This window comes from Lepus europaeus, chromosome 6, assembly GCF_033115175.1.
Source record: "Lepus europaeus isolate LE1 chromosome 6, mLepTim1.pri, whole genome shotgun sequence".
Classification (NCBI taxonomy): domain Eukaryota; kingdom Metazoa; phylum Chordata; class Mammalia; order Lagomorpha; family Leporidae; genus Lepus; species Lepus europaeus.
The window spans coordinates 77,193,445-77,214,912 of record NC_084832.1 but is presented as its reverse complement, the minus strand read 5'-3'; the positions used below and the strand labels follow the sequence as shown (position 1 = coordinate 77,214,912).

At 51.7% G+C, this 21,468-nt stretch overlaps 1 protein-coding gene across 2 annotated transcripts in view; it reads left to right on the top strand.

Annotated features, from left to right (window-relative positions):
- ALOX5AP (arachidonate 5-lipoxygenase activating protein) overlaps positions 1–20,586 on the top strand; it is a 30,283-nt gene extending 9,697 nt beyond the window's left edge. The window contains exons 1-4 of one of the 2 annotated variants that reach the window (XM_062195377.1): positions 6,911–7,109; positions 7,229–7,295; positions 11,151–11,232; positions 20,114–20,586. In XM_062195377.1, the coding sequence (XP_062051361.1) occupies positions 7,011–7,109; positions 7,229–7,295; positions 11,151–11,232; positions 20,114–20,276 (411 nt within the window). In that variant the 5' untranslated portion in view covers positions 6,911–7,010 and the 3' untranslated portion in view covers positions 20,277–20,586. Of the gene's footprint in view, positions 1–6,910; positions 7,110–7,224; positions 7,296–11,150; positions 11,233–20,113 lie in introns of those variants that run through there. The other variant, XM_062195376.1, reaches the window with a different exon arrangement.
- Positions 20,587–21,468: the final 882 nt, after the last annotated feature.

Sequence of the window (21,468 nt, the reverse complement as noted above, 5' to 3'; positions counted from 1 at the left end):
CTGTAGCCCAGGCCCCAGAGACCCTGTGTCTGCCCCACTTAGCCTCTGTGGGAGGGAGGGGAAGGAGGAGGAGGACGCAATGGCAGGGAGAGATAGGAAGTAAGGTGGTGGCTGCGGAGAGAACTTTCTGTAAGATAAAGGTTGCTCAGACTCCGCTGTGGTTCCCTTACAAACACCACTTCCGCCCCGGCCCAGCAGACAGAGGGTGCATGATGATCTATAGGGGTGCAGGAAGACACGAACCATATTTAATCTTCCTATCCAAAAAGTAAGGAATGAAGGCTTACTCACTTTTCATATACAGAGAGTAATACATGCAGTGTATATAATTCATACATAAATATACCTGTCATAAGGTTGCATAATCAAAAGTTTTGGTTGACAGGGTGTGGGATCATAAATGTTTAGAGACCGTGGGTATAGAGGGAAAAAACAGTGTAAAGGATGAGTGATACTGGGGGATGCATATTTCTCAGCATAAAATACGACAAGATGGCTTGAGAGTCTGGGGTAGTTGATTAACAGATAGCTCCGCCAGTGTGGTCTGTCAGCTCAGACGTGGCCTTGACTGATGAGTCTTTCCATCACTTGTCTCCCGCCAGGACAGAGCTGAGTCAGGTGTGAGAGCTAAGGGGAGCTGACCTTGACTCTCTGTTGAGTTGTATAAAATGTAGCTTGATGCCGTTTTTCCAGCTGATGCACAAAGCTGGAATGGTCTTGGCGGAAGTCTGGTTCGGGGAGAAAAATCCTGGTGCGTGCAGGGGAGCATGGGCTGCAGAGAGGAGGTGGTCTCTGGAGATGTGTGATTTCCTTAAATGTGTGCCAAGGAGCCCAGGTTCGTGGGTTACTGACAGGTGTTACTGGGAAGAGCAGGTTCTTTATGGCCAGACTTTTTGAGAACCTTTAATGCACTAAGGGGCCCTTGGATTCTTGGTTCTCCAAGAGAAGAAGGGCTTACTAACCCCAGACCCTCCCCCTTGGTTGCCCCTCCCCCCTTTTTGCAGAACATATAAAGGTTTAGTGTTTCACAAAACACATTATGAGAACTGCCGCTGGTGCCGCTGCTCCTCTGCCTCTCTTGGCATCCATCGAAGGTTCAGATTTAAGCGGCGTAGACTGGCAAAATTATTTGAAGGCGGCAGGTCTACAGTGATCCTATTGATTAGTGTCAATACTGTTGTTAACAGTATTTCCTCACTTCAAATTGATTCAAACCAATTAATGGAACATCAAAGTGTTAAGTGGAGAAAAACGAAAGGGCAAAGAGTGAGTCATTTTCTCCATGAACACATCAATCGTGTGGAGCACCAGACTAAAGTGTCGCAATATCTGCTAAGCAGCTCCTATGCGAGCTCCTTAAAAAATGGGAGTCAAATGGGTTTGTCAGTTCTATTTCACAGAAAAAAATGACGCGGGGTGAGTGTTTGGCACAGTGGTTCAGACACCACCTTGGATGTTCGCATCCTGTGTTGGCGTGCCTGTGTTCAAGCCCCGATTATTCCCAATCCTAACTTCCAGCTAATGCATGCTCTGGGAGGCAGTTGAAATGGCTTGAGGACTTGGGTCCCTGCCACTCCCATAGGGGATCCAGATTGAGTTTTGGGCTCTTGACTTTAGCTTGGTCCAAATGTGAGCATTTGGGGAGTGCAGTAGTAGTAGATGAAAGATTCTCTCTCTCTCTCTCTCTCTCTCTGTCTGTCTCTTTGCCTTTTGAATAAATTAAAAAAAAATTCAAAAATTAAACAACGAAAACTAGAAAATTGCACAGAACTAAATCCTTAATAATAGTGCATTTGTAGGAAGGACCTTCTTTCTAGGGGCTAAAAAGAAAGACATTGGAGCACTTAGAGCCACCATTCAGTGAGTGCTCCCTGTGAGCCATGTGGTGCTTCCTCAAAATTTATTCTCAGGGAGGAAATTGCTAATGTCTCCCTCTCCTCTTCCAGATGAGCACAGTGAAGCTCCATGGGGCTGGGAAGCACCCACAGCCACACAGCCAGTGAGTGGCGGCCCTGGTGTTGCACAGAGGTTGCATGATGGTTAAACACCACAGTGAGCAGCCGTGAGGCCCCACGGCAAGAGGCTGCCATGTCACTGGTGGGAGGGAACAGCACCCTCTCTCGGAGGGACTTCTGTGCATGGATTTTGAGTGGCAGCTGCACTGGAAGTTCTGGATAGGGAAAGGGACCACCTGAGCCAGAGCAAGGGACAGGGCTTTTGAGAATATTCAGGAAACCCGTTCTCCCTGAATCCAGAGCCTGTTTTCTACAGATGGGAGAGTTTCATTCAACTGCAGATGGACCATGTTTTATTAAGAACTCAGGTGGCTGGAAATAACAGGCCAGAATGATGGAAGGGAGGACCCAATGTCAAATCGCTGGATGGTTTTCTCCAAGGAGCAGATCCCTTGGACAATTAAGGATGTTTCTGCTTTTTGTATCACCCAGTCAAAATCACTCCTTAAAAACAAACAAAAAAATCCCAGAAACGTGGGAGTGAGGAATGAGCAGGGGAAGTATTTGGCACTGACAGATTTTCAAACGATGAGAACATCAGCTGTTAGATCCCCTCAGACACAGCCTGTTCTTCAACCAGGTATGAAAGGAATTTTTCCTCTAGTTTGCTTGAGCTGGGAAATGAATCACATTTTCTCAGTCTTGAGAAATTTTGCAGTTTTGTGCCTCTGTTAATGTGTAAGGATGAGGTGGTGCTGGTGCTCAGAGCTGCTGCGATTGTAACTTTGGGACCTGTTTACTCAACAGCTTTGTCACCCCAGTGGGAGATTTGCATGGGCCTCCTGCCATTTGGAGTTCTTACTGCGTCTGCCAGGTCAGGGAAAATTGTGAGGTTCTGCTCTTTCTGTCCTATGCCTGGTTTTTGGCTGTGCCTGAATCCCAGCACAGGACACAGGAGCTTCCCACTATTTCCATTGATTGGCTTGTCTGGGAAAGGGTCTCTGGACCATCAGAGGGGCATTGTCTCAGTCTGGTTTCTGTTACTGTAATGAATGCTCCAGACTGGGTAACTTACAATGGAAAGAGGCTTATTTATCTCCTAGTTTTGGGGACAGAGAGTCGAAACAGCATGGTGCTGACTGACAAGGGCTCCTTGACCACATCCCATCATGACCGTGGTGTGTGTGAGAGGGAGAGATCACACAGCAAGAGAGGAAGTCAAAGAGCAAGCTATTCGGGGACCAAGCTCACTCTTGTAATGACCCTCTATAAGAACTAAGCAGGGGTCCAATGAGAACAACAGCAATCCACCCCGAGGGCAGTGCCACCAATGACCTAGAGACCTCCCAGTAGGCCCTGGCCTTTCAAAGGCTCCACTGTGAACATCGCTGCACTGGGGGACCTGACTTTCAACCCTGGAGCCCCTGGGGACACACTCAAACCATATCCAGGCCACGGCAGGCGTGAAGGCCCCCATAGCCAGTCAAAGACGGCCCGCCCAGTCTCTCTGGGTTCTCTGCAGGGTAAAGATCAAGACCCGGCTGTGAGGCCCGCGCTGTGGCGCAGCAGGTTAACGCCCTGGCCTGAAGCACTGGCGTCCCCATATGGGCACAGGTTCCAGTCCCGGCTGCTCCATTTCCTATCCAGCTCTCTGTGATGGCCTGAGAAAGCAGTAGAAGATGGCCCAAGTTCTTGGGCTCCTGCACCCGCATGGGAGACCGGGAAGAAGCTCCTGGCTCCTGACTTTGGATCAGCCTAGCTCTGGCCGTTGCGGCCAAATGGGGAGTGAACCATCGGATGGAAGACCTCTCTCTTTCTTTCTCTTTCTCCTCTCTCTATGTAACTCTGACTTTCAAATAAATAAAAACAAATCTTTAAAAAAAAAACCTGGCTGTTCCAGAGCTCTCAATGGTACCACTGAGGAGGTGACCCCAGCAGTTTAAGAGATTTGAAAATTGCATCTCTGCTAATACCTGTGTAGTGTGAATCACTCTGAACCAGTGGTTCTCCAACTTCAGCGGGCATCAGAGTCATCTGGAGGGCTTGTTAAAACACAGATTGTGCAGCCCTTTCTCAGGAATTTTAATTCTCTGGGTCTAAATTGGGCACAGATATTTGCTTTTCTAACAAAGTTCTTGAGTGTTGCTGATGCTGCTGGTCTGGGGACCACACCTTGAGAATCACTGCATTGGACTTCGGCTCTGACAGCTTCAAAAGATCTTAGAGTTAAGGAACATGCCTCAGCCTTACAGGTAGAGAAATTAAATCCAGAGAGATTGCTTTGCCAATGATGAACAGCTAGTCAGTGTCAGAAGTGGACTAAAGGGGCTGGCTCTGTGGCTTAGCGGGTAAAGCCGCCGCCTGCAGTGCTGGCATCCCATATGGGTGCCAGTTCAAGTCCCGGCTGCTCCACTTCCTATCCAGCTCTCTGCTATGGCCTGGGAAAGCAGTGGAAGATGGTCCAAGTGCTTGGGCCCCTGTACCCACATGGGAGACTGGGAGGAAGCACCTGGCTCCTGGCTTCGGATCAGCACAGCTCTGACCATTGCAGCCATCTGGGGAGTGGATGAAGACCTCTCTCTGCCTCTCTTTCTCTCTGTATAACTCTGACTTTCAAATAAATAAATAAACAAACAAACAAATCTTTTTTTTTAAAGAAGTGGACTAAATCCTGACAAAGCATCTTTTCCACTGCATTGCCTTGCTACCTTCCTTTTATGCCTCCTGTGTCTTATTATTTTCCATTGATGCTGCTCATCTCTTAGGTTACTTTGCCATGGATGTGCGTACTCATCGTCCTGTCCTACACTGTAAACTCAAGAGGACACCTGCTATTTAAATTAGTCATCAAAGAGATAGTTCCCCATGCATGTCCAGATCCTAATCCTGGGAGCCTATGAATATGTTATGCTGCATGGCAAGGAGGAATTCAGGTTGCTAAGCAGATGACTTTAGCTTAAGGATTTATTTTATTTATTTGAAAGAGTTACAGAGAGAGGTAGAGACAGACAGAGAAGTCTTCCATCCGCTGGTTCACTTCCCAGATGGCCACAATGGCTGTAGCTGAGCTGATCCGAAGCCAGGAGCCAGGAGCTTCTTCCGGGTCTCCCATGTGGGTGCAGGGGCCCAAGGACTTGGGCCATCTTCCACTGCTTTCTCAGGTCATAGCAGAGAGCTGGATCAGAAGAGGAGCAGCCAGGATGAGAATCAGTGCCCATATGGGATGCTGGTGCTTCAGGCCAGGGCTTTAACCTGCTGCGCCACAGCCCGGGCCCCACTAAGCAGATGACTTTAAATAGATGATTCTGGAATACCTGGGTGGGATCCCATGGGGGTCTTTTAAATATGTAAGAAGGGGGCACGAGAGTAGATGTCAAGAGTTACTCAACAAGAAAGACCTGATTGGCCATTGCTGGTTTTGAGGCTGAAAGGGGCCATGAGCCAAGGAATGTAGGTAATGTCTGGAAGCTGGAGAGGCAGGAGAATGAAGCCTCCCCTAGAGTCCCCAGACAGAACACAGCCCTGCTGACACCTGGCTGTTAGCCCAGGGACACTCATTTTAGACTCCTGACCTCTAACGCCATGACGTAATACATCTTTGTTCCAGCAGCAGCAGCAGCAGCAGATGTCATGTGTACTCACAACACGATGGTGAATTAAAGATGATTGGGGGTAGGAGGGTGGGGAGGAGGCGGGCGTTCTGGTACAAAGGTTAAGTCACCCCTTGTAACACTAGCATCGCATATCACAGTCCCTGTTTGTGTCCTGGCTGCTCCACTTCTGATCCAGCTCCCTGCTAATGTGCCTGGAAAAGCAGTGGAGGATGGCCCAAGTGCTTGGGCTTCTGCACCCACATAGGAGGACCCAGATGGAATTCCTGGGTTCTGGCCTCATCATGGCCCAGACCTGGTTGTTGTGGCCATTTTGGGGAGTGGATCAGCAGAAAAGGATTCTCGGCCGGCGCCGCGGCTCAATAGGCTAATCCTCCACCTGCGGCGCTGGCACCCTGGGCTCTAGTCCCAGTCGGGGCACCGGATTCTGTCCCGGTTGCCCCTCTTCCAGTCCAGCTCTCTGCTGTGGCCCAGGAGTGCAGTGGAGGATGGCCCAAGTGCTTGGGCCCTGCACCCACATGAGAGACTAGGAGGAGCACCTGGCTTCTGGCTTCGCAGCGCGCCAACCGCGGCGGCCATTGGAGGTTGAACTAACAGCAAAGGAAGACCTTCCTCCCTGTCTCTCTCACTGTCCACTCTGCTTGTCAAAAAAAAAAAAAAAGATTCTCTCTCTTTCTCTCCCTTCCTCTCTGTCACTCTGCCTGTCAAATAAACAAATAAATGTTAAAGAAAAAAAAAGGAGATGATGGCGGTAAACACTGGTGTCAAGCCCCTGGAGATGAAGACTGTGCCTGTACACAGGGACTGTGCCATCAGCAAGCTAACTTTGTTAGCTTTTCTGAATTGACCTTAATCTGCCTTTTAAAAAATGAATTTATGTATTTAATTTTTATTTATTAGACATACACACAGATTTTTCATCCACTGGTTTAGTCCCCAAATTACCACAACAACCAGGGCTTGGCTAGCCCAAAGCCAGGAGCCTGGAGCTTAAACTGGGTCTCCCATGTGGGTAGCTGGGACCCAAGGACTTGCGCCATCACCTGCTCCCTCCCAGGATGTGCATCAGCAAGAAGCTGGGATGGGAAGGGAACCTGGGGCTTGAACATAGGCATCCTGACGTGGTGCGAGGGCAGGCATCCCATTTGTATCTCAAATGCTGCTCCATACACCTGCCCCAACCCTGGTCGCTTCACTGCTTGAGGATCACTTTTCCTCTCCTTCCTGCCAATCTGGGCTGATCTGTGTGTCTGACACGAAGGTTTCCTTAGCAGGGCTCTGCTGCCTTCCCACCCCCACCAGACTCAGCCACACCCTCCTGTCTGCATTGCTCACTTTGCAATTCCAAGAAGTGCGCCGGCACAGCGAAGGAACAGGAAGCCTGCCAAAATGAATACATCAAGAAACCAGGGCTCTGCTCGGCTTCGCTGTAGGAGCAGAGCAAATGGATTCTGAACATGTGTTTGCTTTACGCTGCGATCTGTTCCCAATGTGGCAGCCGCCTCTTCCTGGGCAGAGAGAGAGAAGCGGAGTTATGAATGGGGTTTGCACCTCTTGTGCGATGATGATTCTTGGCTTGGGATTTGGGGTAATTTTCAGAGCACACTGTAGCAGTTATGTTTTTCTGATTGTTTTCTCCTTATTTATGTGTTCCCCAGCCAGAACTGCGTGGATGCCTACCCTACCTTCCTGGCTGTGCTCTGGACCGCAGGGCTACTGTGCAGTCAAGGTAAGTCCGACATCCCTTGGTGTGTGCTCTAGAATGTGCATCTCACAGAGGGTCAAAGGGCAGGCATTTTGTTGAAAAGACTTTGCCTGACCTCCAGCTCTAACCTGCAAAGCCCTTGGAGAGAGGAGAGCCCCCCGGGATGTTGTGTTCCGGGCACGCTCTGTGCCTGTGTGGAGCGGCTGTGATAATGCATTGCTAATGCTTGCTCCCAGGTGGTTGGTTGAGAGCTGCTGTGCTGACAAGGGTGGTTTAAGGCTAAATGTGACTCAGAATCCTTAAGCAGTATGAGCTGGGATACAAGGGCATTGTTAATGAGAGCGCCTGTGGGATCTATTCTGGGACTGCTGTCACTTGGCTCTTTTGCTAATAAGCCTCCGAGCGTGGTGGCCCTCCTTTGTACACGTGTCTGTGGCACCATCGGCTGAATTCTAGGTCCCCAGCCTGCCCTACGTTATCAGCAGCCCACAGTCTCAGCACCAGCAAGTTGGAAGAACGGCTCCATTCCCAGAGTTGATTTAAAATGGAACGGAAACCAGAGTCTTATTTTCCGATCCCCTTTCTCAATTTGGCAGTCAACAGGCTTGGTCACCACTGGCACCTTGTCTGATGGTGGCGAGGCATAAACTGGCCCAGGGCTGCAGCCCAGCAGGGCCCGTGGAAAAGCCCGCAAGCAGTCCAGCAATGAACTGTTTCATCCTTATCATCTTCTCCCCACTCGGAAAAGTAGGCAGAGCGGATGTTTTCCCTCTGGTACTGTTGAGGACACTTTGGTTCAGGGAGATAAAGTGATTTGGTCAAGGTTGCTCAGCAGGTAACTCACAGAGCCAGGCGGGGAGCCCAGGAGGTGGGGCTGTGAAGTATCCCCTGACTTTTTGTGATGATGTAATAAACGTGCTTGGAGCATCCACAAATGCCAGATCTTGCTTAATAACACAGAGACAGTGGTGGGGCACCTGCCAGAGGCAGCAGGGTGGGGGTGGGGTCATGGAAAAAGTGAGTGAACAGATGAGGCATTGCCAAGAGCAAGAGGCGCCATGGAAGTGCAAAGCAGGTGCCGGCGCGGAATGCAGCTCGGGGGCACCATCTGGCCTCCTGCTGCGCTCCAAAGGCTGTCGGCAAGCTCACCGCTTGCTTTCCACCTCCTGTCCCGAGTTAAAGAAGAAACACGTCTGGCGTGACTTGAAACATCCAGTCAGATCATGCTCAGGCCAGCAGTTATGGCGCTTTGTGTCTTAGATGCTGCTTGATCTAGATGAATCTACAGATAAATATAATGGGAGCTTGAGGGTGTTTCGGAGCCCTGGAAATAGGAACCTCATTCCCAGACAAGGTTGGCATCGGCAGAGGACACCCCTGGTGGATCATTGTCATTTATTGGAAATGTTGGAGATCATAGAACTTTTTCTTTTTTAAGATTTTATTTATTTATTTATTTGAGAGATAGAGTTACCTAGAGAGAGAAAGAGTGAGAGACGCTCCCCAAATGGCATCAATGGCCAGAGCTGGGCCGATTTTGAAGCCAGGAGCCAGGAGCTTCCTCCGGTCTCCCACATAAGCACCAAGCACTTGGGCCATCCTCTGCTTCTTTCCCAGGCCATAGCAGAGAGCTGGATCAGAAGAGGAGGAGCCAGGACTAGAACCGGCGTCCATATGGGATGCTGGCGCCAAAGGAGGAGCGTTGGCCCACTACGCCACAGCGGCGGCCCCCAGAGATTATAGTTGTTCAGCTGAAAGGAAGCCTGGAGATCTTTCTAGCGCAAACCCTCATTTTACAAGCAAGAGCCTAAGCCCCCGAGGATAAACGTGTTGCTCAAACTTCAGAATGCTTAAGTCTTGATTTCTACTGCCCGGTGTTCCCAGTAGCCCAGGACCCCATGGAAGCCTTCACTATTGCCTGCAGAAGGGCCACACATGTAGCCGTTTTCCACCTGAGTGCCATTGGCTTTGTTCAACTGAGCCCCATTGGTCAGAGAAATGAGCCACCTAGATGAGAAAACCCAAGAAAAACTTTGTCCAAGGCAGAGAGTGGCGTAGGATGAATTTCACAGTGGTGCTTTTGGGCTTCAGTTCTCCCATCCTCTGGGTAGCAATCTTGGTTGGGAAGGCAGGTGAATCGGTGGCAAGAAGTGGGTGTTGAGCAGTGACAGACTGGAGGCAAGGCCAAGGACGCTCACGGCTGGGGTGCGACCCAGGGAGCTCACTCAGTTTTTCCAAGCCTGAGTGTCCTGGTTGACAACAGAACCTGGATCTTTCCGGCAGTGCTCCTGTGATGAGGAAGGCGATAATGTGCACATGGCCCTGGAAACGGCGCTCGGTGTGTAGCAGACTGGAGACTGTCAGGATCTGGCTGTTTATGACTCCCAGAAATGGCACTTGCTTGTGGTTCCGTCTGACGATGGAAGCTCCGTAAATGCTGTCAGGGATGGTGCCGGTGGTGGTGATAAAATCTCGAAATTAGAAAGACCTTGTTTCAAATCTTGCTTCCTGGGCCGGCGCCGCGGCTCACTAAGTTAATCCTCCGCCTTGCGGCGCCGGGCACACCGGGTTCTAGTCCCAGTCAGGGCACCGGATTCTGTCCCGGTTGCCCCTCTTCCAGGTCAGCTCTCTGCTGTGGCCAGGGAGTGCAGTGGAGGATGGCCCAAGTGCTTGGGCCCTGCACCCCATGGGAGACCAGGAGAAGCACCTGGCTCCTGCCATCGGAACAGCGCGGTGCGCCGGCCGCAGCGCGCCAACCGCGGCGGCCATTGGAGGGTGAACCAACGGCAAGGGAAGACCTTTCTCTCTGTCTCTCTCTCTCTCACTGTCCACTCTGCCTGTCAAAAAAGTAAAAAAAAAATCTTGCTTCCTTTGACCACGTGACTATTTTCCATGTGCCAATTATTATTATTATTTTTTTTGGAAGGCAATAAGCACCAGGCACGATGCCAGCCAGGCCCAGAGATGACTCAGGAAAAGACAACTGGCCTCCATAGATGTTTCAGTCCTAGCCAGAATTTGCCCCTTTGTCAAACGGTGACCCTAATGTGTCCCTTAGCAGGTGTCTGGAAGGACTGGAGACAGGGAAAAGGGGTGTGACTGGTGTGTAAAAATTGCTCGTCAAGACAGTTAATTTGATATTTGAATGATTTACGGAGGTTTTCAAATTGCCTTTATTTGCACTGCCCTGTTTCGCCCTCATACTAATCCCTAACAGGTTGGAAATCTGTACTCAGGCCCTTAGTCAGATGCAGAAGGAGCTTAACACCAGCCCCAGACACCACCAGTCCTAGTGGATCCGGGTTTTCCAACCCCCAGCTCCCAGGTTGGGAGGCGGTGGGTTTCTTGGGGCGCTGCTTGAAGCTGTTGCTGAAAGGGCTGGAACAGGGATGGAGTCTCCTTCCCTGGAATCTTCTCTCACAGCAGCCATTCTTCAGGCCCTGTTAAGGGATGCATGGCTGGGAGCCCCCCCCCCGAAGTGAAGGGTGTGCTTTGCAGAGGGCCAGCCTCAGAGCTGAGCTCAGAGTTCGAGTCCTGCCTCCCAGCCCCTCCTCACCGGCTGACAGCGCCACCTGGAGCCAGGTTTCCCCATCTGGAAGTAGAAACGCCAGTTACTACATGGGAGCACGCGTGTTAGGTGATGGACATGGACATGCAGGCGCTTCCTGAGCGAGGCCCTGGTGCAGGCTGAAGGGAATCGCACTCACAGGAACGTCCTCGGGTTTCCTCCAGCCCCCGGGCTTCTATCTGCAGAACCTGTGGCCTCGGCTAGATTCTGTGATCACCGTTGATCGCATAGAGGCTGTGTACACATTGTGCTGAGCCAGTGCGTTTTGGCAGCTCTGAAACTAACACGCGTGTTTTCCTTCCTCCACTTAGTCCCGGCGGCCTTTGCTGGCCTGATGTACTTGTTCGTGAGGCAGAAGTACTTCGTTGGCTACCTGGGAGAGAGAACTCAGAGGTAGGCGAGGGACTGTTGAGGAACCGTGGGAGTGATTCGTGCTTTCCGAGCGGGAGGAGTGGTGGATGATTCCAAATGACGTAGGGACTAGCGCTGATGGCTTGGGATGCAGGAGGGGGAGGCAGCCTGGGATCCCTCATCTTCTTCTCCTTGAACTTAGAAACTGAAAACACAGCTGGGAGACTTGGCTAGATTTCCCATGAAAGCATTCCTCTGTCTAGCCTTGGAATTACAAAGGGTGCTTTAATGCCGGCCACCACACGTTTCTGCAACCCTATATCCTGAACCTACAGTCTGCAATGACTGTTTTATGTCAGGCTGCCCCAGCCTTGGGGGAGGGAGGCACTCCGCTGTTCATCTAGAGAAGCGAGATCTGAAGCCTGCGCCTTGTGATGACTTATTTTGAGCTACAGCTTTTCCAAGAACCTGCAGCAAGATTAAAAAAAGAGTTTATTTATTTTAAAGACAGAGAAGAGAAAAGAGAGAGAGAGAGAGAGAGAGAGAGAGAGAGAGAGAGAGAGATCTCATCCATTGATTCACTGCCCAAATGCCTATAGTAGCCAGGGCTGGGCCAGGCTGAAGCCAGGAACTGGGAAGTTAATCTGGGTCTCCCACAGTGACAGGTACCCAACTACTTGGTCCATGCTCCCAAGGCATGCATCAGCAGGAAGCTAGAGTTGGAAGCAGAGCTGGGACTCAAACCCAGGCACTTTGGTATAGGATGCAGGTGTCTCAAGTGGTGTCTTACCCTATGTGCCCCAATGCCTGCCCCAGAGAGAATGCTAAGAACGTAAGATGCATGGGGAGACGCTGAGACCATGACTATAAGCAACCATCGAGTGGCTTTTAGATATTGCCAGAGAGCAAGCTCCAAGGCAGCCCTGTGCTTTTGTGACATCTGAGCTGGGAAATCTGGATTTTAGTAAAATAAGCAATGCTACTTACAGAAGACCTGTTGGCGTCCCAGTATGCCATTGTTTCCGTAGCGACTCGAGTGCTTAATGGACCAGACGGGCTTTGAGAGCCAGGAATACATCCTGGGAGGCTGCCACTCCATGTGCCAGCCCCAGCCATCCTGGTGTGTGTCTGCCTCCCACTCTGGCTTTTACAATAGCACACTTCTCTGGTGGTTACCGGGCTCCCGGTGTAGACAGCATCGTTCAGCAGCGACAAGGGCAGTGGCATGCTCCGGAGGTTGGCAGAGAAATGCTGGGAGTCTGTGAGGTTCAGGGACTTCAGGGGTTCATGGGGAGCTGGGCTGTAGTGGGGAAAATGACCACTGGCCTAGCGATCCCTTCCCCACCCCCAGCCCCTTCTCTCCCCACCAGTGGCGCTCTTATTTACCCATACACCTGCAATGCTCTGTCTCTCTCATTCTTACCCACAGTGTCCTAAATGGTGCTGTCTCTTCTCCATTACCCTGATGACCTGTTGTGAAGAGAGAGGGGGTAGAGGGTCCAGCTTGGAAACAAAGCGTTCTCTGTTGGACTGGCTCCGGGTGTCCGCAGCCGTATCTTCCTCCCACCAAGTCCCAGGGATTGGGCTCTGTCACCCTTCTCCACTCTCCTCTTTACCTGTCACCACTAGCTCGAGATCCTGCAGTTGCTTTAATCCTGAGAAGATCCGCTGAGCATGGCAAAATTTGTCTGCTTACCCAGTGACCCTTTAAAAGATATTATGGACGAATCACTCTTTGGGAATAAAAAGAGGTGGCCAAAAATGTACGATAGGGTATAGACTTGTAAGACATCTTATACATATTCAATTTCTCTGGACCTCATTGGACTGTGAACGGCCTGACCTCCTGAGCCCCGCCCTCGTCTCCCCCATTAGATGATGAGTAGTATCATCAATAGAAATGATATCTCCTGGAGGAAATGTCTAATACGAATCTAGACCATAATTCAGTCTGAGCTAGATGCAAGACTGGGGGGTATTATGGTAAGGGGGAGGGGTTTTTCAATTCTGCCTTCTAATATCCTCTTCAGTTAGACACTCTAGAGCTCCTGTGTCCCTGGGCTGTGCCACCTTTGGGCTCTGAGGATACCTAACACTCCAGTGCCCTTGGGATCTGCTTTTGTCCTTGGCTCATCAGCCTAGGAGAGGACTGTTCCTAAAGAGCCTTCTTCCAGGATTTCTCTCTTGGGCGGCCAATCGCCTCTGCTCTTTTCCCCGAAGTTGCTTTGGCCCTGTCCAGTTCAGACTCTCTGCTGTCATATTTGGTGTGACGGGTGGGTGAGCCATCACTGAACTTACCGCCCCTAGGAAAGGGACCTACTTCAGGCTCCAGGCTGCCCCAGGGGGGTTTTGCTGCTTCCTTCTCCAGTTCTCCTAGAAGTTTGTTGCTCTTATTTGCATCCCTAATCCTGCTCCCGAACCCTTTCCTCTCTGTCCTGCTTAATCCATCTGTGGCATGATTACTACGTAGTAGTTACAGGTGAATCCAGGTTTCTTCCCTTTTTTTTTTTTTTTTTTTATTTTTGACAGGCAGAGTAGACAGTGAGAGAAAGAGACAGAGAGAAAGGTCTTCCTTTTGCCATTGGTTCACCCTCCAATGGCTGCCCCGGCCAGCACATTGCGCTGATCCGAAGGCAGGAGCCAGGTGCTTATCCTGGTCTCCCATGTGGGTGCAGGGCCCAAGGACTTGGGCCATCCTCCACTGCACTCCCGGGCCATAGCAGAGAGCTGGCCTGGAAGAGGGGCAACCGGGATAGAATCCGGCACCCTGACTGAGACTAGAACCCAGTGTGCCGGCGCCGCAAGGCGGAGGATTAGCCTGTTGAGCCACGACGCCAGCCCTCTTCCCTTTCATTCTAAGCCACCACCCGTACCACACTCAAGGGCAACCAGCACCGTATTACAACACTATCTGCTTCTTATCATCCGTCTTCCCTGGCTGGACTAGGCTGCCTCCTCTCTCTGTGCCTCAGAACCCTGTCCCCTGTGGGCGCCCCCACAGCATTCCTCCTGACACTTTGGAGCTCTCAGCTCCATGGTGGCTGGACTGCAACACCAAGTCACCTGTCAACAGCATAAATGCGTTTCTCGCAGTGCTGGACGCTGTGACTTCCCAGGTCAGGGTGCTGGCCATCTTGGTGTTTGCAGAGAGCTTTCCGTATCCAAGATGGCGTCCGGTTGCTGCATCCTCTTAGAGCGAAAGCCCGAATGGTAAAAGGGGCTGTATAAGGTCACTAATCCCATCCACGGGGCCTCACCCTCATGGCTTAATCATCTCCTAAAGGCCCCACCTCTTAATGAAGTTGCCACCTAGAAATTTTGAGCAACACTTTCACGCCACCGCCATTGGTTTCTCTTGAGGCTGATGAACTCAGGCTACCCAGCTCCACCTTCTCCTGGGTTGCTTGCTTGGTCCTTTAGTCACTCAACACTCATTCGGTGAGTATGCACTGATGGCCTCCACTGATCAGGGGTCATCGCCAGGCCAGAAACATTCAACTTACTAAGATATGAATGGATTTACTTTTCAAAAGGTAACAAGACTGATCCCTCGTAGTCAGTTCTTCTTAGCGTCAGTATTTCAGAGTCTCTGGGTCCCTCCAAGTGTGGACCGTACTATTTCTCAGCAGAGTGTGAGGGCAAGCTGGCTTTTTCTGGGAGCCCTGGGGGTGCATGTGGGTATCAAGGATTGTGTTTTTCAAACTGATAGCTGCCCAACAGCAGTATCAGAATCACTGGGGTGCTCATTAAAACCTAGAGGTTCCTGAGCCCCGCCTCCAACTTCCAACATCAGAATCTCTTCACACTGCACTGCACTGTAATACATGCTTCAGGTGAGTCACACATACACTGCCACTTGTGAACCACTGAAGGCTTTCATACCTTTTTTCTCTATTTTTATTATTTGAGAGGCAGAGAGATAGAGAGACAGACAGACAGACAGACAGGGAGCTCCCTTCCCCCGGGTTGCTCCTCAAACGACCAACACCACTGGGGTTAGGCCTGGCATAATGTGGGATTTGGCAACTCAATCCAGGCCTCCCATATGGGTAGCAGGGATCCAAGTACTGGAGCCATCAGCAGTGCCTCCCACAGTCTGCACAAGCAAGAAACTGGAATCAGGAGGTGGAGCTGGGACTGGAACCCAGGTGCTCCAGTGTGGGACGTGGGCATCCTAACGCTAGGTCAAACCCTGCCCCCACGCCTCTTTCCCGAAAACGAGTCATTCCTTTGACACCTATTGATGGAGGGCCTGATTGATTGGAAACAGCCGGCTGCAGAGTGGAGACCACACCCTGCTCTCACGGAACTTGCAATTTTTCTTTCCTGCAGAAGTCACCAGGTCTAAAGTGACATTTCCCTGTCGACATGGAAATCATTTTAAAACCAGAGGGACTGTAAAATGTTCTGCTCCTACCTTATATCTTGTGCACATTAAGGGCTGCGGTGGGAAGTGGTGCTGTTGAGGCAGGGGAGGGCAATGACTGGCTGGGGTCCCCCAGGGCTGGACCCCGGGGTCTCTGGAGCTGGGGTTCACCACCTCCCACACCACAGCCTCTCGCCCCTGATGTTGTCAGCACATTTGAGATGGGATTTGCTTAGCAAAATGCCTCTTATGTTTTCTTTTCTTTTCCTTCAAAGATTTACTTATTTGAAAGGCAGAGCAACGGGGGGGGGCGGGGGCGGGGGGGGGAGAGGCAGAGAGAGATTCTCTATCCACCAGTTCAGTCCCCAAATTCCCACAACAGCCAGAGTGAGGCCAGGTAGAAGCCAGGAGACATCCAGGTCTCCCACACGGGTAGCAAGGGCACAAGTACTTGGGCCATTTTCTTCTACCTTCCTAGGTGCAGTAGCAGGGAGAAAGATCAGAAGCAGAGAAGCCAGGACTCGAACCTGTACTCCAGCCTTGGCTACCAGGGCTGCAATTGGCAGCTCAGCCCCCTTTGCCACAATGCTGGACCCTTTTCTGTTTTGTGTTAGTTTTTGCTGCGTGTGGAGGGCCCATTTGTTTTAAAACTTATAACCAAATCCCAGTCTGCAAAGCCTGAGGGTGGCCTCTGGAAGCCAGTGTGGTACAAAGAGCAGGGCACCAATATCACACAGGAAGGTTTGAATTCCCTCTGCTTCTGCCCGGCTGTGTGTCCCCAGGCAAATCACTCAACCTCTCTGCTCTGTTTCCCCAGCTGGCAAACAGGTTGATAATGCAGCCTCACGCAGTGCTTGTGGGAGTGCAGGGACTTCACAGACAGGCAATGCCTCCCCCCAGCAGATGCTTAATTACTGAATTCAGAGCTTCCCACCCGTTGAGAGAGCATTATGCACCAGCTTTCAGAAACGACAGAGAGATGTCTGCACTGTTCAGGGGCTGAGGATCGTGCTTGAGCACCGCGCAGGCGCCCGCTCTTCCTCGTAGGCTGTGCCTTGCTGTGTCTTTGCCTGGGCTGGGGGACAGGTGCTTCCTCTGCACACACCATGCCCACCTTCCGGGCAGCAGCCTCACCTCCAAGCCTGAGAGACTGCATGATGCAATCAAGGAGGAGCCTGCCTTGGGGCCAAGGTCACCCTTAGCCCTGCAGGGGAGGGAGCAGGTGACTGGGTGCTTGCATCCCCACCTGTGCCCCCAGGAGTTAAAGCGCCATTGTCCTCCTGGCTGCCGTGGAATCCTACCTGCGTCCCCATACACCTGTCTCCATCCCCAGACACTGCCATTCCCTTCATCACCAGGGCTTGATCGGTTTTGTTGTGAGCCTAAAACAGCTTGGCAGATCGCTTGTTCTTATTTCTGTAATGAGCACGCCATGGCCTCGTGCATGTGGATAAATCTGAGCCGGCACGAAGCGCGACTGTTCACAATTTAAGTTAGCGGCATCCTCTACTTGCTGGCTTAAAAAATATCCCTCATTTGCACTGCTTCATTTCGTTTGCACTTTTCTCGCCGGCACTCACAGGTGACTCTGTTATTTCTGCTGGAGCTGCCACAACGAAGGCCCGCAGAGTCAGAGGCTTAGGTGTTGGAAATGCATTATCTCACAGTCCTAGAAGCTGCAAGACCAAGTTCAAGGTGTTGGCTGTTGGTTGCTGCCGATCCCTTCTCCCTGGTCTGCAGATGGCTACCTTTTTACCTTGGGGGCATGTGGGCATCTCTCCGGGACACCTGCCCTATGAGATCAGGGCCGGACCATAAGCCTATGGTTAGCATTATAGAAGAGATCTTGACCCCAGGAAGGGCATGGAAAGCGGAGTTGTTGATCCAAGGGTACAAAAGTCCAGTAGACTAAGGGAATCAGTTGCAGTGACCCACTGCATGGCGATGGCTGTTAATAATGATGTGTGGCCTGTTTCAGCATTGTTGGAAGATTACACTTTAATGTCCTCGTGCCCCCCAAACTAAGTCAATAGGGAGACGAACGTGTGAATTCACTTGATGAACTCTTTCCAAACCAAAATGTGCAGATGAAAACATCCTATTGTGTCCTATAAATGTACACAGTTACCACTCATCAATTCAAAATAAATTACTGGCCAGCGCTGTGGCTTAACAGGCTAATCCTCCGCCTTGCGGCGCCAGCACACTGGGTTCTAGTCCCGGTTGGGGCGCCGGATTCTATCCCGGTTGCCCCTCTTCCAGGCCAGCTCTCTGCTATGGCCCGGGAAGGCAGTGGAGGATGGCCCAAGTGCTTGGGCCCTGCACCCCATGGGAGACCAGGAGAAGCACCTGGCTCCTGCCATCGGAACAGCTTGGTGCGCCGGCCGCAGCGCGCCAACCGTGGCGGCCATTGGAGGGTGAACCAACGGCAAGGGAAGACCTTTCTCTCTGTCTCTCTCTCTCACTATCCACTCTGCCTGTCAAAAAAATAAAATAAAATAAATAAACAAAATAAATTACTAAAAAGCAAGACTTCATCTCCAAGTGGAACCCCCGGTCTCAGGGACTGGGGCTTAGGACTTCCACACACAGGGTTTGGGGGAGGCACAGTTCGACCCACAACACTCTGCTTTGGGACCAATTCTGTTCCCCAGCAAGGAGACAGAAAGCTTCATTTCCTGTTCAGGGCTGTGAACAGGAAACCAACATGAGACAAATGGAGCTGGCCTGGAGCAGAGGTGGCCTCGGGCCAGCAGAGCCTCTCACAGATCTGGGTGTCCCTGGGTCACTTAGGGAGCATGTCAAAATGCAGATTCTGCTTCAGCAGGTCTGCAAGGGACCTGAGATTGCCCGTTGCTGGTGAGCGCCCAGCCCGTCGCTGCTGGTCCACGGACTGCACTTGGAGTAGCCAGGAGGCTGATCCCTAGCAGCCCAGACACTTTCAAGCACTTGCTGTAGGGAAAACCCAAGTTACACTACGAACCTATGGGGCGCCCTGCCAACAGGTACCATCTCCAACATGAGGCCCGTGCAGGGCAAAATCTGCTGCCTCTGTGCTCCAGCAGGGAGAAGTGGGGCTCAGCACGCACCGACCTGCTCGGCCGAGCAGGCTGTTCTGATTGCCACTTGCTGCGCTTGCCGCTGCGTTTGCTGACAGCTCGTGAGTCATGGGACTGGACTTGGCAGGCGCGCTAGCACCGCTCACATGCATCAGGGCAGGGTCCTGCAGGAAGAGGGTGGAAGCCAGGCTGCCTTAGCATGCAGTCAGGCGGCCACGTCACCCAGGGGCGGTGCCTCCCACCCCCGCTGATGCTCCGCCTGAGCAGCTTAGGAGTTACAGCCTTGAGAACGAGAGGGAAACATGAATGTATGAACAGTGTACAGGCCCTGGGGTATGCATTCAAGGCTCCAGTTAAGATGCCCGCTTCACATATGAGAGTGCCTGCCTGGGTTTGATTCCTGGCTCCAGTTCCAATTCCAGCCTCCTGCTAATGCAGACCCTGGGAGGCAGTGCTGATGGCTCAAGCCATTGGGTCCCTGCCTGCCACCCACGTGGGAGACCTAGTTTGAGTTCCTGGCTTCTGGCTTCAGTCATGGCTCAGACCTGGTTGTTGTAGGCATTTGGGAAGTGAACTGACAGATGGGAGATCTCTCTGTGTGTCTGTCTCCCTGCCTCTAGCAGGGTTGAGAACGCCTGGCCTGCAGCCCATCTAAGGGCCAGGAAATCATGTGACCTGGCCCTACTGAGGGAGCTGCAGGCGGGGCTTGAAATTCAGTCCATCCGTAGCAGGCTCATTCTCAAGTTGATCATCTTGTATGGCCCGCAAATGATGTTCTAAATATCCCAATGGCCTTTGGTAGAAAAAAAGTTTTCCCACCCCTCCTCTAGAGTCAAAACAAACAAACCAACAAAGGACCAAAAGGACCTGGTGGCCATCAATTGCCCAAAACTGAGTGCCTGGCTCTCATTACAGAGAACATGGGTTATTTCTGGGCAGCCTTGGGAGAACAGGTTGAACGCTAAGATGCTGAAGTACCCGTTAGATCCCACCAGCTTTATCAGCTCATTTAAACCGTGGCTTCTAGCACAGTCCTGCATTCTACACACAGACAGCAGTGAGGGGCTGATGGGCACCCCCTGAGAGGGGCAGCTATGGCAACAAGGATAGGGTCCCTCAGAGAGGAGAGAGTCTTTGAGCCGCAGTGCCAGCCTCCCTCCAGCTATCAGGGGGCGGGAGGTAAAAATCAGGAGAGCGAAGAGAAGCCAGAAGCCGGCAGAGCGGAGCCCTGGGAGGATGTGCTTTGAGGTGCAGAGTCTTTGAGCCTGCTTTGAAATGTGATCCACGGCCAGTGATAGCTAAGACACTTCCAGCCTGCCTAGGCCGTAAATGGAACGTTGTAGAGTAAGAAGCACTATCAATTAATCCCCACGTACCCGAGGACGGTCCTGTGTATGTGTGTGTGTGTGTGTGTGTGTGTGTGAGAGAGAGAGAGAGAGAGAGAGAGAAGAGAGATCTGTGCATTTATGCTGCAGCTGCCGTGTCTCTCCTCTCCCAGCACCCCTGGCTACATCTTCGGGAAACGCATCATTCTGTTCCTGTTCCTCATGTCCCTGGCCGGCATACTCAACTATTACCTCATCCTCCTGTTCGGCAGTGACTTTGAAAACTACATAAAGACCATCAGCACCACCATCTCCCCTCTGCTTCTCATCCCCTAGCTCTCTGCTGCATACGGGGCCGTGCGCTCGTGCGATCGATACCTCGGAGTCGTCATAACTCAGAGCCTTAAAGGATCCTGCTCCTCTCTGGGCAGCAGTAAATCTAATCACCATCTGGCACTCACGGCTCCAGTTAACCTTGCCTTTCCGAGAAGAAGACAGTTTTGTGTCAGCTCCTCCCCCTTGAACTCGGCAGTGGCCTCAGTTTTGTTATTCAGATCCGTTCTGTGTAGCTCTTGGCTTATCCTGCTCACCCAGCATGTTTTGTGACCAGATACATATTTTCCGAAAATAAAACACGGAGACTTCTTGTGGGCTGCTGGTTGTTTTTTGGATGTGCAGCTACAGTTGAGCACCTAGGTTGTTTTCTTCAACGTGAATGGTGACAGTGAAGAGTGCACAATGCTTCCTGTGGGCAGATGCTCACATGTACACATTAGGGAGCTCACTGATTGTGCACCCTCTCCCCCTCCCACGCACACCTTATGTGGATTAGGCTGATACCTTTATGTGCTAACAGCAAGTCACACACTCACCGTATCATGCAGTTTAGTGGGTGCTGTGTGTCCCTGTGGGAACCTAATGTAATGCCAGGCCCATCACAGGTGACCCCCAACATTGTTTGCCCAAGGGAATAAATGAGTGGGTGAGTGAATACCATCCGTGTGTTGAGCCATTGCCCCTGTCGTGGACAGATCTGAGGGGACCCCAGTGTCACTTGTCCCAAAGAGCACAGCTTGGAGGATGGCAGGCCGTGGGTGAGAGTCCAGGACAACCAGGGAGAGAAGCCAGCTCCTCTGCAGAGTCAGCTGCCCCGTTCTGAGCCCTCGAGGGAAGCATGGCCCCTTTGTCCTCTGAATATCAAGACGATGACAACCTCAGGAAGGAGGGGACGAGGGGCCTGCTGGGGGAGCGGAGCTGAATGTGGAGCCTGGCGTGGTGTGAGCTTGGGATCCACGTGCTTCCTGTGTGACCATCAAGGCGAAGGCATCTCGCAGTTCAAGGGAAAGGCCCTGTCTTAGTCTGTCCCATGCTGCTCTAACAGAATTCCCGAGACTGGGGCAATCTACAAAGAACAGAGATTTAAGTCTTAAACTTCTGAAGGCCGGGGCATTCCGGGTGGAGGGTCTGGGGTGAGGCTTCTTGCTGCTGTGTCATTCCATGGCAGAAGGCAAAAGGGCAAGAGAGCGGG